Below are 16,905 nucleotides of genomic sequence, written 5' to 3' on the forward strand. Positions count from 1 at the left end.
GGGGGCGAGTAAATGGGAGTGGGGGCTGCGAGCGGGGTGCTCCCACTCGTAGTGATCGGCACAGAATCGCGTGTCGGTCGGTCGCACCTAGCCGTGCACTGGTCGTGCCCACCACACACACGCAGACTCCTGGTCCAGATCCGCACCCGGACCGTTGGCCGTGCCTTAGGTCAGGTCCGGCGCCGTGGTCACTGGTGCTCCCCCCCCCCCCAAAAAAAAAGGTGTTCTTGAGTTTCGAACATTGGTCGTGTACTTGATTTTTCGGAGTGCATCGAGCTGGTGTTAAAGAGAGCATCCCAGGTAGAACACAATTGTCAAAAACTCGTCACTGACCCTCATTTGACGTCAAAATGAGCCCATTCTGGCTACCTAGGCGCAGTAAATTCTGACGATGAGGGTCAAAATGAGGTCATTTTAACATCATTTTGACAAACGTGTTCTACCTGGGATATTACTAAAACAAGCGCTAATCCACTCAAGAAAATCAAGAACACGAACTATGGAATGAGTATCAAGAACACGGTCTCAGGCGGCTGCTTGGGGCTGACGACGAGGTGGGAAAAGGGGGGGGGGGGCACGTCTGCTCACCCACCCTGTCCACTACTATCGGTACCACTTACCCACCTCGGTAGTAGATGCTGGCCAATCAGATCGGTCAGATGTCCTCGGGGCCCTCGGACGCGCCGGCCTGGCGTGCGGCCCACAGGGTCAACGGCAAGGCCATCCTTGTCTTTGACACGCTCTTTTTATGATCATCTATTCCGACTATATTTGTGGGCGGCAACTTGATCCCGTTATTAGACCTTGCGTGGAGCCTGTCGTGGCCATTCACGGCCAATAGTGTACCTTCGTGTGTGACTCGAGGACCTAACGGGACTGTTCAAAAACGCAAGGTCCATACAACACCAGTGACCTTTGTCTATCGCGCCAGCAAGCAAGGATATCACGATCTGTAATGTGGCCTTTGTGGCAATCGTACACTACACAACGTTCAAAGGATGGGGGTTGGGGTGGTGTTGTACATAACTCTCGAGATTTTAGCCCATAGGCGATGGATGTGAGATCCGTCACTTGTGTATGCGAGGGCGGGTGTGGCGGGTGTATCAAACAGGCGCGGTATAAGGGGGGGGGGCACCGTCCCTAGTAAGCCGTCTGAAAGGTAGGAAATTTGTGTCACAAACTCCTGCAAGCAGGCAACCCACGGTGCAGCCGGACCTTATACCGCGCGTGGTATCAAAGCGGACGCCGCAGTGTTGCGGGTTTGCCAACTCCGCCCGCGCCCGTAAAGAGCCATGGTCCCAAGAGTGTCCTGATACGGCCGGTCCCGCTGTATACGCATTTTGCTACTACTGTGACATCCCCTGCGTCTAACACGTCTGCCGTCAAGCCCTCATTGCATCACCTTGGACCGCTCGACATCTTGTGTCGTCCAAACCGAGTCCAAACTGTCGTCGAATAACCAGGAATAAACAAACCCCGCGATAAGGTATTCCGGAGAACTGGAAAAGAAGAACAGCACGAATAACAAAGGGGCCTGTGATTCGTCGCTCAAGTGGAGGGGGAGACCGGGCGACGAATCACGGGCCACCTTGTTATTCGTGCTGTTCTTCTTTACCCGTTCTCCGGAATACCTTATTGGACCGCAGGCTATGGAGCACGGAGCACATGCCAACGCTCCACGCTCCGCTACGCTCCGTCACTACTCGCGGTATGGCTGTTTCCCTATTTACAGTCCTGACCCAGTGAGATGCCATCTGGCTCACAACAGGATGAGTCTGATCCGGGCTGCTACGGATCGTACGGATTAATCTGCAATTCAAATTAAAAGCATATCGGTTCGCACTTTCCCCCTCGCCGTCACGATGACCCTTGCGCGGTCGTCCACAATAACCCAGTTTGGAGTTTCCGAGTCTCCCTACATCACTGGTAAAAAAGTGAAAAAAGGGCGTAAGTCCACTGGGAAGTCCGTGGACTTACGCCCTTTTTACTTTTCACCAGTGACATCAGAAAGGGCGTCATGTCAGTGGAAAAGGCGACTCGAGTTCCTGCGAGTCCACAGCAGGTGTATCATTGAGAGGAGGCGCCGGCTAGGTAGGCAGCCCAGTCGGTCCGGCAAGGCCGCGGGTCCAGAAGGAAGGAGATGCGAGCCCCCCCCCCCCTCCCCGGTCGCCTGGCTTTGTCTCATCTCTCCTGTGTGTTTGTTTCATTTTTTGCGACAGGTCCCACGGCGGCGCGCGTGCGGCCCAACGAGGTGTTGTTTTACACTCTAAACACACAATGCACGGTCATCAAGGTTTCCTGATTCGAGCGCTGTTAAGGACTCCATAAGCAGGACAAGGTCAGCTGGGCTGTCCTTCCCCTTCGCGTGGGTGAGTCTGGCATGCCACCGGGTCGCACCCACTGCGGTCCCCCGATCAATCTTGGTGCGCATTGGTCGGCGATCGAAAAAAAAAACACTTTTTTCGCACCGACACTTTCTCTAGATTTGTGGTATCAGAAAACTTGATTATTATTTTTTGCTATTAGCGGTTTGCGCGAGGATGGCGCCGGGTCCTCCCGGCAGCCCGAGCCAGCGCGGCGCCCCGGCCGCGACCTCCCCTCTGCTTTATCTGGCGCCAATCAAGTCTGTCTTCCCCGCCACGCCCCCTCCCCTCCCGCACGCCTCCTAGCTCATCGTCTGTGTACAAATGTGGTTAATGGCGTCTGACTAGAGTTCCAACAGAGTTTGATTTAGATAGCAAAGGCACCATTGACACCTCCTTGCCCCACCGCAGACAACATCGAGACGCCATGCCTTCGTTTTACAAAGTGGAGATCAATCGCACGGAATGGGAGGTGCCGGAGCGGTATCAAATGCTGACGCCCGTCGGGTCGGGAGCCTACGGCCAAGTTTGGTGAGTGTGGGCCCGCGAGCTTTCTATCAAAGCGACAATCTCGACAGCCTGCGCTGGATCGAGGTCGGCTATCTTTGCTGGGTCCTGGACATGTCCTGGCTGATCCCTTGCTTCTATTTATGTGTTTGCGCTCGGCTGTGAAGTCTGTTTTGAGGTTATAAGTAGCCTCTCATAGTTGAAGTTTGTTTTTCAACCTGCCATTGTAATTCTTGTAGTTCTCTGTGTCTCTTTATCCACTTCGGTTCATTAACTTGTCAAATTTAGAACCCTACTGTTGTCCTTGAGATTTAGAAGTCAGTAGCTGTACTATATTCCTACTGTACTAGACTATATTTTGCAGCCATTACCTTGAATTATTTTTTTGTTTTGTTAACTAGGTATCAAGTAATTTTTTTGTAGTTATAGTTAGTAGGGTATAATTTACCTATAATTTATTCCTGTAAGTTGTTTCTAGTTACTACCTTTTATGAAAAATGCCAAAAATTAGTTAAACAACTCACTCATACTTCCCAAAGATAAAATGTCTTCAAATATTTCCTTGAAACTTTACATTCTGTATTATGTGTACACTTAAACTGATTAAAGGATGCTCTGGGAAATGGCCCAGCCTGTATCTTCTTGTAGAAGAACATGTTCAGGTATTCTCTATTTTCATTTTCTATTTTCGTGTTTCAGTTCGGCAGTGGACAGTGTCCTTGGGTGCAAAGTTGCCATAAAGAAATTAGCTCGCCCATTTCAGTCAGCTGTTCATGCCAAACGGACTTACCGGGAACTCCGTATGCTTAAACACATGAACCATGAGAATGTAATGTATTCTTTTATTCATCTTTGACACTAAATGAAATTACATGTAATGTAAGTTAAAACTTTTCTTCCCTTCATTTAGGTGATTGGTTTACTTGATGTATTTCATCCATCAACAACTCTTACTGACTTCAATCAAGTGTAGGTGTATTTGGTGAAAGAGGAAAATACAGTTACATTTGAACTTTTATGCTTCTCACATTCTACCTTACTATAACATAGGTATCTGGTCACCCATTTGATGGGAGCTGATTTGAACAACATTGTGCGCACTCAAAAGCTGACTGACGAGCATGTTCAATTTCTGGTGTATCAAATACTTCGTGGCTTGAAGTACATCCATTCAGCAGGCATCATTCACCGGGTACAAATTCTTGAAGTTTTTATCAATTTTTTTTCAGTTTTTGACAAATGGTTTAGATCTTATTCATTCCCGTATCTTTTCTTCATATACTTTAGGACTTGAAACCCTCCAACATTGCTGTTAATGAGGATTGCGAGCTTAAGATCCTAGACTTTGGCTTGGCTCGGCCAACTGAAAATGAAATGACAGGATATGTGGCAACAAGGTGGTACCGTGCTCCTGAAATCATGCTCAATTGGATGAGATACAATCAAACAGGTGATACACAGTTTCAATTTGTGCCATAACGGGATGCCATATAAAGCATTCTTTAAATACTATTTTTTCTCTCATTCTTATCAGTGGATATATGGTCAGTTGGCTGCATCATGGCAGAGCTGCTGACTGGAAGAACACTTTTCCCTGGAACAGATCGTATCCTTTGTGTTCAATAGATTTAGTGTTTCTGTGGTCAAGGAACTTGATGTTTGTGGATATGCTTTGAATTTTTATTTTGTTTATGTCTTACCAAATTTTTGTGCACTTTTTGCTGAAGATGAACACAATGATTTGCTTATAATTGTATGTTCTGTAGAACTGAGCAGAACAATGTTTTTTAAAAAAGTTGCCCTGAACATTTATTTACTGACGAACTTAAGATAAATTAATGTTATAATAACTTATTTTGATGCTGATAGATGTATAGGGCTTGATTGCATCAGACCTCGATGGCCTATTGTTCTGGTCAGATTGCAGGCATTCACTGCATGAAATGTCTAAGTGTGTTTCCCTTAGCAGTGTGCTTAGATATTCACCAATTGAATTTAATTATGGAGATCCTTGGTACACCAAAAGATGAATTCATGAAGAAAATCACCAGTGAACATGTAAGTGCCCACCACATTTTCCTTCAGAGTTTTAAACTACAAATGACAGTGAACTTGGTGTGTGTTACTGGTTTGGAGTTGAAGTGCATCTTGCTCCCCTTTAAATTCTAGTAATGCTGTAGCTCATTTGCTCTGATAAAGCATATTGAATATCATAGCATGGATTGTTTGTCGAGTTCTGTGGGCCTGTATAGTTAAAGTATAAAAGTCCCTTTTGTACTGCAGCACTTTATGTTTAATTAGTTTTGGGCGTTTAAACCTGTTACAATCTCCTTTTCTGGGTGTGGCGTGGCATGGCATGTGGTGTATTTTTGTTGTTTTGTTTTATTACTGGTTTTAGGCTGTCTGGTGTGGTTATATAAGGTGCAAAGTTTCTTGGTTTGCTTTTCCAATTGAATGATAAGTCCTCATGGCCTATAACAAACCTGGTGTATTGCAAGTAGTTGGCTCAATCGAGAGAAACTTGAACTTTGGTGTGTGATCTGTGGTAGACTTTCAGTGTGGATTTTTATTCCTTAACTGTGCTTTTAGACATTGACCACTTAACAAGAGTGCTAGTGCTCAGTGGAACACCTTCTGAGGAAACTCTAGCAAAAATTACAAGTCAAGAGGTATGCATTTATTCCATTAGTTTTGTGGTCTTAATAAGTTTACCTACAACTTCTTCTTTTGCCCCCTCTCCCATTTCTATGCAGCTTTAAAATTTTGTAGGTCCTTCAAAAGTGGTTTTGGTTTTGGTTTTTGTTAAGTCTTTTGTGAATGTGAACTTAAATCCACCTAACTTTCTCATTTGTAAGATAGGCTGATCATTTTCAAAGATATTTAATTTACTGTAAATGTTTGACAACAGGCACGTAACTACATCCAGTCTCTACCACCATTGAAGAAGAAGGAGTTCAAAGATGTGTTTAAGGGCGCAAATCCACTTGGTAAGTTTTTTTTGGTTGTTTTTTGTTGTTGTTTGTTGTACTCTTTACCATTTTACATGTTTCAAGTGTTATACTTGTTCTGTATTTACTTAGCCATTGATCTTCTTGAGAAGATGTTGGAACTTGATGCTGACAAGCGCATAACTGCAGAGAAAGCTCTGGCTCACCCATACTTGAAGCAGTATGCTGATCCATCAGATGAACCTGTCTCTGCTCCGTATGATCAGAGCTTTGAAGACATGGATATTCCAGTTGAAAAATGGAAAGGTGAGTGTCTTGATAGTATTTTTACCACACTTCGAAGTTTTGTTGTGTTGTAGAGTATGTTCACACTGTTTGCTCCCCCAATTCCAGAGTTGGTGTATGAAGAAGTGCTGAGCTTTGTGCCCCAGACGCCCGCGAAACCTGCTGATGTTTGAAATAGTCCGGTTTGGTCATTATTGTCTGTTATGATTTTCTGCCCCTCCCTGTACCAATATGTTTTCTGTTATGTTCATTATGCTCAAACCCTTTTCGCTGGCGATGATAGAACCCTGTACATGGTATTACATAGTTTTGCAGTAGACCTTTGTAGGTTTAATATGATGCGATCTAATTTTTAATCCATAGCTTTAATACTATTTGAGGTTGCATAATTGATGCTTATTAGTTACCAGTATCTCTCGAGCACCTTTATAGAGAGTGTAATCTCAGTTAGTTTGCAATGTGTGAAAAGCAAGAGATTAATGCCTTATTGTACAACGATCTTTAACTATTGTGGGGGAATGTACCTGAAGAGTGTACATTGTTGAAGTGCAGTGTTTTGTTTATTTGTTTTTGATTTTCAATTTGTTTTTGAATGGACTTTGCTCAATGTTTGGGTTGGTCAGTTGTCTTTTGCTGAAGTAAACACAGATGTGACATGACATGGCATATCAAAATTGTGTTCTTCTGCATATAAGCACAATAATCTATTTCTCTTCTGCTAGTTTGCAAGAAGGACAAATTATACAATCAAAGCAGGGTATTAGCTCCTCTTTAGATTTTACTTCCCATAATAATTATGGTATGTCTAACTTGAGTGAAGACATCATGAGGGCCTGCTATGATCTTATGAAGGCAGCTTTCTAATTTGATGAAAAAGTTCAGTGCGTTACTGTTTTTGCAGTTATGGTAGGTGTTGATGTTTAAGTTAAAGTTTGTGAGAAGTGACCTTAAGAGTTACAAATTGGTCACTATATTCAGATAAAATTTCCTACAGCAATGTTGTAGTCTGTTGTTGACATTTTTTTTATTGTTATGTATTTCTTTTCCCTTTTGGGGAGTATTGTTAAACTTGTACTCAGTGCAATATATTGAATTAAGAAAGCATTTTATTTTACGAAGGAACAGCAGAAGAATCAAGTTGATTCTTTCCTTTCATGTATTGTAAGTTAGTTCCATAATTTGTGTTTCTGAATTAATTTATTTTATATAATTTCTTTACCCCTGAATGCTTATTACAGCTAGGGTACTATAATCGAGAAAGATATTGTCTCAATTAGGAGTCTGTGATTTTTCTATCAAATGAGATTTTTTTTTCTCATTGGTGAGATTTTAATTGAACTAGACAGTGTGAACATTTTTAAAAAATGGTTCTAGAATGTTATTTTTTCTTTTCCCTATGAACTTTTTTTGTTGGTAATAATGGCATAAGAGACTGCTTCAAAAATGTGCTCTGTTCTTAAGTATCACCCATTTTAAAGATCTAAGATCAATAGTTCTTAATATTTGCCATGATAATCATGACTATAAGCAGTATACATGAGCCACTGAATGTTGTTTTTTTTTTAAATTCGTTTTCCTCTTTCATAAGAAGTACTTATGTTAGTGTTTTGATTTGTTCGTTTCAGATTATTTGTTGGTAAGTGGATTTTTAATGTTGTAAGATAAGTCAAATTTGGCCTATCTAATAAATTTGAAGGGAAACAAATAGTTTTATTATCCAGGAGGATGGTGTGAAGTGCCACTTTATTAGGTAACACATAGCTTGCATGTACACAAATATCTGTGAATGATACGAGGTTGCATTGTGGTAGTGAAAATATAATCATTTCAAAGATAAGCTGAGATATAATTCAAAGATATGTTGGAAATATCATCTTCTGCATCTCTTAAATATGTTAGAGTACATTAAGATTTATTTTTTTAACTATCTCTTCATATTCTGTCAGATAACAATTAATGTTTAGTAACACCCTGGCCAATAGTGACTTTTATTTTGGCAAGGCTGTGAAGTGTGACTTATCTAGGATTAAGTATTCTAAACAGAGAATTCAGCTTTTAGATACTTAGTTGAAATTACAATACAAATAGTTCAGAACGTTTTGCTAGTACATTCTTTCTCTTGTTCATTTGGCTTCATACTAACAGTGACTTTTTTATTGAGATAAAAGTTTTTTGTTTTGTTTTTTCAAATTGACATCACTAGTTAAGATGTCAACAACCGGTTCTTAACCCACTTTTTATTGTATAGGAAAAGTTTAATAAAGATTGTGATCTTCTAGTTATACTTCAGTGTGTTTATCCATATAATTTATGTTTTTCACTTTAGTTTCAAGAACCTAGTTTTTAATTCCTCAATGGCTTGTGGGTCTTTGTCTATTTCAAGAGATAAGAAATCTTTCATGAAGTCCTCTTCTCTGTTGAAGAATCAAAAAGCAGCCATTAGGTAAATAAATACCTAGAAAACCATTGCTTAAATTTAAAAGTAAAACGTAATTGCAAATCTTACGGTTTTGTAGGTTGCATTTTCTTGTGGTTTAAAATTGGGTTGATCGAAGTCCCCCCTTTCAAGGCATTTAAAATCTGCAGGTAAAAATGTTAGTTGAAAAAAAATATGGATCTCACAAAATTATAAGATGTAGGTTAACTTTCAGGTGTCATACCTCACTTGCTCTATTCACTTGTGCCTGTTGAATTCCGTTTGCTTTTGCTACTTCTATGGCTAAACTCGACATAATTTGACCTGCCTTTAGTTGAAACAAATACACCAGCTCTCCATCAGTAACAATATGTTCTAGAACCTGGAAATAACCTGAAGAATCAGTAACTTATTTGCATTGAATTATAGAAGAAAGACACACTCAGTACTTACATAACTTTTAACCAGTGGATTATCGCCAAGAAGGTCAACAAGACGGTGGAAATGAGTTGAAAGAATAACATGAGGACAATTGTTTGGACCCCTTTTTATAAGATGGGTGAGAAAAGCAGTCAATAGGGAGAGCCCATCAACTTCAGAAGTTCCTTTTCCAAATTCATCTACTGCTAGAAGAGAAGACTTTGTTGCCATGCAGACTGCTGTATTTATCTTGACATAGAAATGCGAAGAAAGTGTCTTAATCCAAAATTCCTAATATACTAAAAATATTTATCTCATCAATGCTTTGTACCCTCCTTGTATTACCTGCCTTAGGTCGATAAGGAATGCTGACAACTGAGAAGCAGCTGATTCAGTAGTTTGTATTCTGGTATGAATTTGGTCCAGGACTCCTAACACTGCTTTCTTGGCAGGTACAAAGCTTCCAGTGTGCGCAAGGTAGGCTATAACTGCAACCTTAATTTTTTCAGAGAATAAAATGCATAGAAATGTGGTTGAATTTTAGAGAATCCTGAAGACGGAGGTTTAAAATATCATGAACCTACTTGCTTGAGATAAACACTTTTTCCGCTGGCATTTGGTCCTGTTAGAATTTTAACTAGTCCATGAGATTTGCTTGAGAAAGTGTCGTTGGGAACGTAAGTGTTTACACAACATTCCTGTTTTAAATTTAACAGAATTAATTCCCTTCTGGTATATAAATCAACCAGTTCATGTGTGAAGTAAGGTTTTACCTGTAGTGGATGCCTTCCTTTCTCTATGAATATTTCTTGTCCTGAAGTCATTGTGGGTTTAACATACCCAAATTCTTTGGCTACCTCCGCAAAAGATATTAGGCTGAAAATGGAGAGAAAACTGAACTAAACAACCTATAATTTTTTCCCCACCATGCATGAGACAGAAAAATTGTCTTCCTCTTACCAGTCTAGTTCTCCAACATAGCTTAGAGAATCAATAAGAGCATCTATGTGTTGTTGAATATACTGCACAAGCCTGAGCATAATTCGTAACTCTAATTCACTTATTCGAAGATATATATCCCCCAGTGATGAGTCAAGCTCTATAAAAAAATTAATTACAATAGCTTTGATATCTATACATCTTTAAGCTTGAAAATTTAATGACTAATACCTCTGCAACGAGGGCTCTTGTAATGTATTTTTCCATCTGCTATGAACTGAAAAGTGGTAGTACCAATCAAAAGAAGAGTTCACCCTAAAATTAAATAAAAATTGTGAGTAAAGCTTACTTTAAATTTAAATCCAGGTATATGCATTTCTTCTTTAGTGAGATCATCTTTCCACATAGGAACGGTAACTAAAAACCCAATTTCAGGTAGAAAGAGAACAGCACATTCCTCTATGTAATCTGGTAAATCTTGTAGTTCTAATGGTGATAGCTCCATCATCATATCACTCAAATTAGCGTATTTATGCTTCACTGAAAAAAGTTTGAAGACTATTTTGAGTGGTTGACTCAAAGACGCCAATAACAATCGGTCAGAACATTCTTTTCTTACTTTTATCTAGATCATTATCAACTCCAGGAAGGACTACAAATCTCTTCATTTCCTCAGATGTTTGAAAATCTATTATTTTCTTCATGATGTGTCCAATTCGATACAAGGATTCAGGTATAGCAGATCTTGCCTGTGCAAAACAAAATAATTATTATTTACAAATATACATAAATTAAATTGAGTTTGCATGGCCATAAAAGTTCAGAGAAAACTACCTCCTCAAAGAATGGCACACTATCTGCAAACTGACAACAAATTTCACGAAGGAGTAGGACATTATGGTTTGTCTGGAAAAGATAAAAAAGAAAATGTTCAAAGGAAACCAAATAAGAGATAGTAAAATCTTCACAGACATTAGAGCCCTGACCTTCTTTAGTGATTTCCACTGAGGAATCGTAGCCTGTGCTGCCAGTAGCCGAGGAAGCATTCCCTATAAGCAATTATTTTTTAAACTTTGCTGAAAGAGCAGAAGAATAGAACTACAGTAGATCCATAATCTCACCGAAATGCTCTGAACTTGACGAATACATCCCTGCATTTTTTTAACAACATCTTCGTGTGCAGGATTCATACAGAAAGTGACAACTTCGTGTCGCTTGTTTAAAACATCAATATTGGTTGTAGGTTGAAGCATTGTGGCTCTAAAAAATAGAAGAAATTACAAGAAAACATTTTATGTTCCAGCATTACAACAGCACATAGGACATACCTCATGAACTTAGAGCCAAGTTTTGAACTGCAACGATTAAATAGACCAAAAATACTCAATCCCTCCTTATGTGCATCAGAAGTCCACTTGAAAAGTGATGGATGAGCAGTATGTGTAAATATTTGAAGAGCTCGATATGTTTCATAATTTATCCAAACTTGCTGATCGCTTGAAATATAAAACAAAGCATTGTTATGGCTCATCAAAATTCTTCAAGAGTGACTGACTCAGCATAAAATATTTGAAATAAATAACACTGTACATGCACATATTTCTGACTCCAAGTATTTTATTTTCTTGTTGAGACAGGCATAACCACGCCAGATTATTGTTCAAGTACTTTAAGAGACGTGCTAAAGCATTTATCATTGAATCCTGGCTTGTATCAATTAAAGAGCGAATGTACTGTTTGTGGTCCTCCTCAGGATACTCGTCTGGCTCTCCCGGGAGCTTTAACAAGAATACCTGTCGAAGACTGTTGTCATTCCCTACAACACGAGAAGAAATCATTTATTTCTGATCAAGTTATTCAAATATCTCAGATTCAAGACAGATTGTAATCTTACTGAACTCTGCGTCAGGAAAAAGATGTAAGTTAGCATGAAGAGCTTGATCTCTCGATTCCACTTCTCCAAGCAAAAGATTATTGAGCAGAGAAATAAATTTCTGCTGCATGTTCTTGCAAGTCACTACTTGTCTAAAAACACAGAAAAAAGAAGTCAGGTTTTCTACAATTGTTTTAGCGCACAAAAGTAATCTGGGTAGGTCATGGTCCTACGTGGGTTGGATTTGAAGGAAGAGGCTCTGCAGCACTTTGAAACCAAGAAGGAAATCATCAACACTATCATTTAGGACATAAATCTGCAAAAAATGTATTATAAATACAAATATTTGTTGTCTAACGATGAGGTCAGAGCCACCTACCACTGGATTCTGTAAGCTGTACGCAGCAGCCCCTAATTTCCCATTCTTCCAGTACACCGATAAAATCACCTGAAAGAAATAAGCAAACACACTGTACCCAAAATCGAAAAATCTCATACTCATGAACATGAACTTTGTACTGGAAAGATTCAAGAGTTTAGAACCACCTCGCCCCTCACCTCGTCTCTGTCCGTGTCGGAGTCTGAGGTTTCACCAGTTTCGCCGCTTTCACCAGGCTCATCTTCTCCACAGCCCCTATCCGAAAGCACGGCTGATGAAGAATCATCGCCACTCTCATCCGAGGTGAAGTTGCCGGGGGAGTTCGCCGCAGAATGCGCCCCATGTTGCTCCAAGGGTGTTGCAGAACTGTCTCTGTCAGACCAAATGAGAGATGGTTCAATTTCAACTCATGACCTGTGAGTGCAAATCGGGACTAGACATTTACGGAGAACTGCTGGTCGAAGCCATATTTCAGCTCTGGCTGAAGGAGCGTCTTCACTTGTGTCGTTGTCACTTCGAAGGCAGAGTTCTTGTGTGATCTGAGATAGTCGTTCTGAGAAATAACACAGGCGCCTCTATCTTCACCATGCGTTTTAGCAAAGTAGTGTGCTGTTTGCTGTTTTTCGTCAGACCAACCATAACGGTCACCCCATCCTCGTACATTTGGAACAGCTGGAGGTGGGAGGAAGCAGGGTGTGTCCAGACTTCCGGCCACAAAATTAATCTTTCGGAAACCCTAAGTTTTTAAAAAAGTTCGCACCTTAATCAGACAGTGAACAATGGAAGTTCGCCGTGACTTTAATTCTAAAGTTAAATAAGATGTTAATGAATTGTTTCAGAAATATTTGTAAACTACTGCGAGCCACGCAATCTCCAGCGCTGACGGTTTGCCAAACTGGCAAGGTGGGTCGTCGGGGGATCTGTTTCCGGCAACCGGACCGGGCCCGTCAGTCGCGTCGACCACGTGAGGTATTTATTTGTTTTGAAACGTTTTGTCCGCTGTGTTGTTTCCCCCCGCTGTGCGATCCGTCAGGAGATGCGACCGGTGTGTGCGGGGGATTCGCCGAAGGCAATGCATGGTGAGTCTGCCTACACTACTAGAATGTTTATGGATTCGTTCCGTTTCTTGCGGTATCGAATCTCAGTAATAGTTGCGGCGGCTCCGGTAGAGCAGTGCGACACAACACGGATGCTGCCCTTCAACACGTCCTCCTCTCGCCCGCGCTCTCTTTGAGCCGGTGGTGCTGTACGTCGTGTCGGATAGTCGGCGGCGCGCTTAGTCCAGCCGTGCTAATGGGCCGCGAGACAATTACCAGCGCCCCGACACCCGCAGCTGCAAGCGGGGCGAGCCGAGCAGGCAGTCGGCTGGGAACCACCCGGGAGCTCCAGCAGTGCGTCCTCTATGCTACCCATGAATGAACACGGCGAACGTTATGTGCGGCTGTAGTCCAGTCCAGCCTGTGGGCCTGGCTTTTGGCGGCGCCCAGGCCCGGGCGAGGACCGCCGCCCGCGGCAACCCTCCTGGCCCTCCGCGCGCCTGCCTTCCGATCGTTGTCTCTGTCACACTCGTACCGGAAGGCCATGCGTGTGCGACAGAGACGGGCAGAGAGAGGGGGGGAGGTGGGTCTTTCGAACAAGCGCGGTGCCGTTGCGCTAAACCTTTTAGCGCCCCCTTAGCAGCGGGTAGCTCCGTGCACCGGTCCGGCCCCCCCCCCCCCCCCTCCCTTCCTCGCCCGTCCGTGCCAGAGAGAAGCCGTTTGCACTAACGTGTGACAAAATAACCAACAGACAAACAGCTACACACAGCTATATACAGCGGAGTCGTGGTCTAGTTCTTTACTCAGTCAACATTAGTTTCGATTTGATGCGTTTTCTTCTAGGCAAATTTTTGCGGTAAATCTTGGCGGAGCCACTGGGGAAGGCCACTAGAAAAGAGCCATATGTCGGGTCGGATGAGTCGAAATGAAACATTCGGACTTCTGTAGAGCAAAATATGTGAACACCACGGTGTTGGTGTTGGCATTCCCCGTGGATTGTTGCAGTCATGCTGCACAGTGTGCAAGCGTGTGTGCGGGTTGCCTGGCCCACACTCCATGTGTTTCCAACGGGCGGAAGATGAAATAGGAACCTGAACGCAGCACACCGCCCATTCAGAAACAGGATATATCGGAAAGATATCGAAGCGATAGGTATGTCGGTTGCTGTCGTAGTTGATTATTGACTTAGTTTCGGTTGTCGTGTCTCGCTTCGCTAAGTGCGTTATTCGCTATTACAAACTGTTTGACCGAGTGTTGTTTCTGAGGAAGATATTGGATGATTTGTCGACTAAACCTTGTCGCCTAGTCTTTTGGTGTTCAACTGCGATTGGGAACCCCGTTGAGTGCCAACCTGAGTGACCACAGGTGGCTCTAGCTGCATTGCTCAGAGGGTCACACACTAGGGTGGGCCTTCCCCCTCCCCACCCGTGTCGAGGAGGAGGAGGGGGGTTGGCGGGTAGGTGCGAGTAGCAGGAGGCCCGTGCTTTAGGCGCCCGTCCCGTGGAGCACGCCAGACGGTGGGTAGCGTCCCCGCCGACAGCACGCCCCGGGCCCCGACGGCTCCCGCACCGCCACGCCCGTGCCGCGGCCAGCTCTGCAAGTGAGTCGTGTCGCGCCGTGATTGCACCGATTGCATCGATTGCCCTCGTGATTGTACTGCTCGCCTCCCGTGATCATGTCACCCACGACATCTGGTTGCTAGGGGGTCGTCGTACAATGTGTTCGCTATTACTACTGTGATTCCTGCTTTTCTTCTCTTTTCTCCCTCTCGGTCGCCGCCGCGGCGCGCCTTCACGTCCGGTTTCTGTCTGAGGCGCGTTCGAAAGCGACGGCGGCGGCCGAGTGCGGAGTATCGTGCGCCGCCTGCCGCCACTCCTCACCTCATGGAGACGGCGGAGGCAGCCCCATTCATGGCTGAGCTCGGGGTGCTTTACATGCGGCGCACACCGCTCGCTCTGTCTCACTCCCACTCGCACCTCTCCTTGTCTTTCACGTGATGGCATCCTCCTGACGGCCGGCGATTGTATTTTATTTTTATTACCCAAGCCACAAAATTTCCACGTTTCATTTATCTAAAAAAAAGTACAACCGAGCAAATCAAACTACTTTTAACAGTAGGTAAGTTTTTTGTGAGTGTACCCTCAATGGGGAGGGACAATTTTTGTGCCTAGGTTATATGTGTCTTTGAGCACATCTTCATCAGATACAAATTTGTCTGTACGGAGATATACCTCCTGGGCTTACAAATGCTGTATTTTGTATGTGACGAAGATACAAATTTGTAATTGGTTAAGATGTGCACATAAGGCACATCTGGCATACGTACGAAAATAGTCCCTCGCCATTTAGTGTGTGGCACCTTTCTTACTTTCACCCTCTCTCTGTTCGTCATAGTTTTCGAAATAAAAAGAACTGCGCAAGAGCGTCGACCCCGTATTTGGAACTCGAGTCTCTCCCTGTTTGTGTATTCATTCTCAAGCCAAGTCGTTGGATGTGTGAAAAGTAGAGGCGAGGGACTCGAGGCAAATGCGGACTCTGAAGTGCCGGCGCGAGTACCGGCTGGTACCGGCCTCACACTAACTTGTCTCCCTCCGTCGTTTTGTCCGAGCAGAGCCGCCGACGCGCCGCCCGGCTCCCGCTCGCGAGCATCGAGCGCCCCTGACTGACATTCCCTTTGGAAGTGAAGAGAAGGCAAGATGTCGGCATAGCTGAGTGTGTTTGATATTCCGGCTGTGTCACATCGGGCCAGCTCTCACTTCCTGCTCCGTCGGACCGTCTGTTCAACGTCGAAGACGCGGTGAACCCCACACCAGCTGCAGGTGCAGTACGCCAGCTGCAGGGGCACCCCACCAACTGCAGGTGCGCACAACGCAAACTACAGGTGAAACACCCCGCCGAAATGTGCATCGCCGGCCGCCTGCTTCGTCGTAAATGGGTTTGCTGTTAACCGGTTCTAAAGTAATTTTATCGTGAAAAGTGATTTTATCCTGCTTGTCCGAAACCGCTAGTGCATGTGTCTTGTAGCATCACCGCAATGGGGAATGACTTAGATACGCAGGGCACTGTGTCTATACCCTTGTGTATCGTGTAGACAGAGACTCTCTCGGCCGGCAGCTGTGTTGTGTAGTGCGGCTGTACCCCGCGCGCGCCACCCCTTTCGGCAATACCCCGCCGCCCGAGCTGGACCGTGGTGGTGGTGCTGGTGGTGGTGGAACTGGTCGTGGTGGTGGTGCTGCCGCCGCTGCTGCTGCTGCCGCCGCGGCTGCCCCACAACTTGTGGCGGCGGCGACTGTAACTTTGTCTATTTCGTCGCAACCACCCCCGTCGTCATCGTGTTGGGGTAAAAAAAAAAAAAAAAAAGAGAAAGGGAACAGAAAAAAAGGTAAAAAAAAAGTCGTGGTGCAGATGGCGTGGTGCAGATGGGCAGATGTACGGTACGCCCTCTGATGGCGCGGACGGCGAGAGGGATTTGCTTTTGCATAATGGCGGCAGACAACTCGGCCAAGTCTCGCGCGCGTCTGCGGGCCCCTTTTTGCCACCGCGCCGTCCTCCATACGTGGCGCGAAGACTACATCAGAAGTTAGTCGCGCCCGCCGCGCGCCTCGGGGGCCTCAGGCGGCAGACTCCCCTGCCCTGCGCCTCTCCCCGTGCCATGCCCCCGCAGCTCTTCCGCGCTTTTTATTACGTGTTAGAAATTTTGTTCGCTGCGCCCTCGAGCTACGACTCGAGCGCCTCGTG

The 16,905-nt window shown here is 44.1% G+C and overlaps 2 protein-coding genes across 3 annotated transcripts; one reads left to right on the plus strand and one right to left on the minus strand.

Moving 5' to 3' along the window:
* Positions 1–2,643: 2,643 nt before the first annotated feature.
* Positions 2,644–8,387, plus strand: LOC113202661 (mitogen-activated protein kinase p38b). 2 transcript variants are annotated; one of them, XM_026417007.2, is made up of 10 exons: positions 2,644–2,894; positions 3,570–3,699; positions 3,781–3,839; positions 3,921–4,062; positions 4,158–4,320; positions 4,405–4,476; positions 5,460–5,539; positions 5,779–5,857; positions 5,951–6,124; positions 6,212–8,387. In XM_026417007.2, exons 1-10 carry the CDS (start codon positions 2,791–2,793, stop codon positions 6,274–6,276), a joined length of 1,068 nt encoding a protein of 355 aa, XP_026272792.1. In that variant the 5' UTR covers positions 2,644–2,790; the 3' UTR covers positions 6,277–8,387. The 2 variants fall into 2 exon arrangements, with proteins under 2 accessions (XP_026272792.1, XP_026272791.1); XM_026417006.2 differs by lacking the exon at positions 5,460–5,539 and adding an exon at positions 4,849–4,928 and having other exon boundaries at positions 2,645–2,894.
* Positions 8,367–13,563, minus strand: LOC113202660 (mutS protein homolog 5-like). Its single transcript, XM_026417005.2, has 21 exons — positions 12,576–13,563; positions 12,310–12,502; positions 12,131–12,199; positions 11,985–12,067; positions 11,773–11,903; positions 11,469–11,694; positions 11,207–11,374; positions 11,000–11,138; positions 10,865–10,927; positions 10,713–10,784; positions 10,498–10,627; positions 10,228–10,418; positions 10,110–10,155; positions 9,900–10,038; positions 9,713–9,815; positions 9,524–9,637; positions 9,285–9,434; positions 8,973–9,188; positions 8,764–8,901; positions 8,610–8,683; positions 8,367–8,517 (listed from the first exon to the last, which is right to left on the minus strand). Exons 1-21 carry the CDS (start codon positions 12,596–12,598, stop codon positions 8,421–8,423), a joined length of 2,565 nt encoding a protein of 854 aa, XP_026272790.1. The 5' UTR covers positions 12,599–13,563; the 3' UTR covers positions 8,367–8,420.
* Positions 13,564–16,905: the final 3,342 nt, after the last annotated feature.

Source organism: Frankliniella occidentalis, unplaced genomic scaffold, assembly GCF_000697945.3.
Source record: "Frankliniella occidentalis isolate FOCC.00 unplaced genomic scaffold, Focc_3.1 Scaffold1, whole genome shotgun sequence".
Classification (NCBI taxonomy): Eukaryota; Metazoa; Arthropoda; class Insecta; order Thysanoptera; family Thripidae; genus Frankliniella; species Frankliniella occidentalis.

Bases quoted from the DNA above. Each gene is read 5' to 3' on its own strand.
- LOC113202660 (XM_026417005.2), bottom strand. From the start codon at position 12,598: ATGGCTTCGACCAGCAGTTCTCC. The intron at 11,695-11,772 runs GTAAGATTACAA...CTCGTGTTGTAG, and splicing joins TTTTCCTGACGCAGAGTTCA to GGAATGACAACAGTCTTCGA. The intron at 10,156-10,227 runs GTAAGCTTTACT...ACCACTTTTCAG, and splicing joins TACCTGGATTTAAATTTAAA to TTCATAGCAGATGGAAAAAT.
- LOC113202661 (XM_026417007.2), top strand. From the start codon at position 2,791: ATGCCTTCGTTTTACAAAGTGGAGATCAATCGCACGGAATGGGAGGTG. The intron at 3,840-3,920 runs GTAGGTGTATTT...ACTATAACATAG, and splicing joins CTTACTGACTTCAATCAAGT to GTATCTGGTCACCCATTTGA. The intron at 4,477-5,459 runs GTATCCTTTGTG...CTGTGCTTTTAG, and splicing joins ACTTTTCCCTGGAACAGATC to ACATTGACCACTTAACAAGA.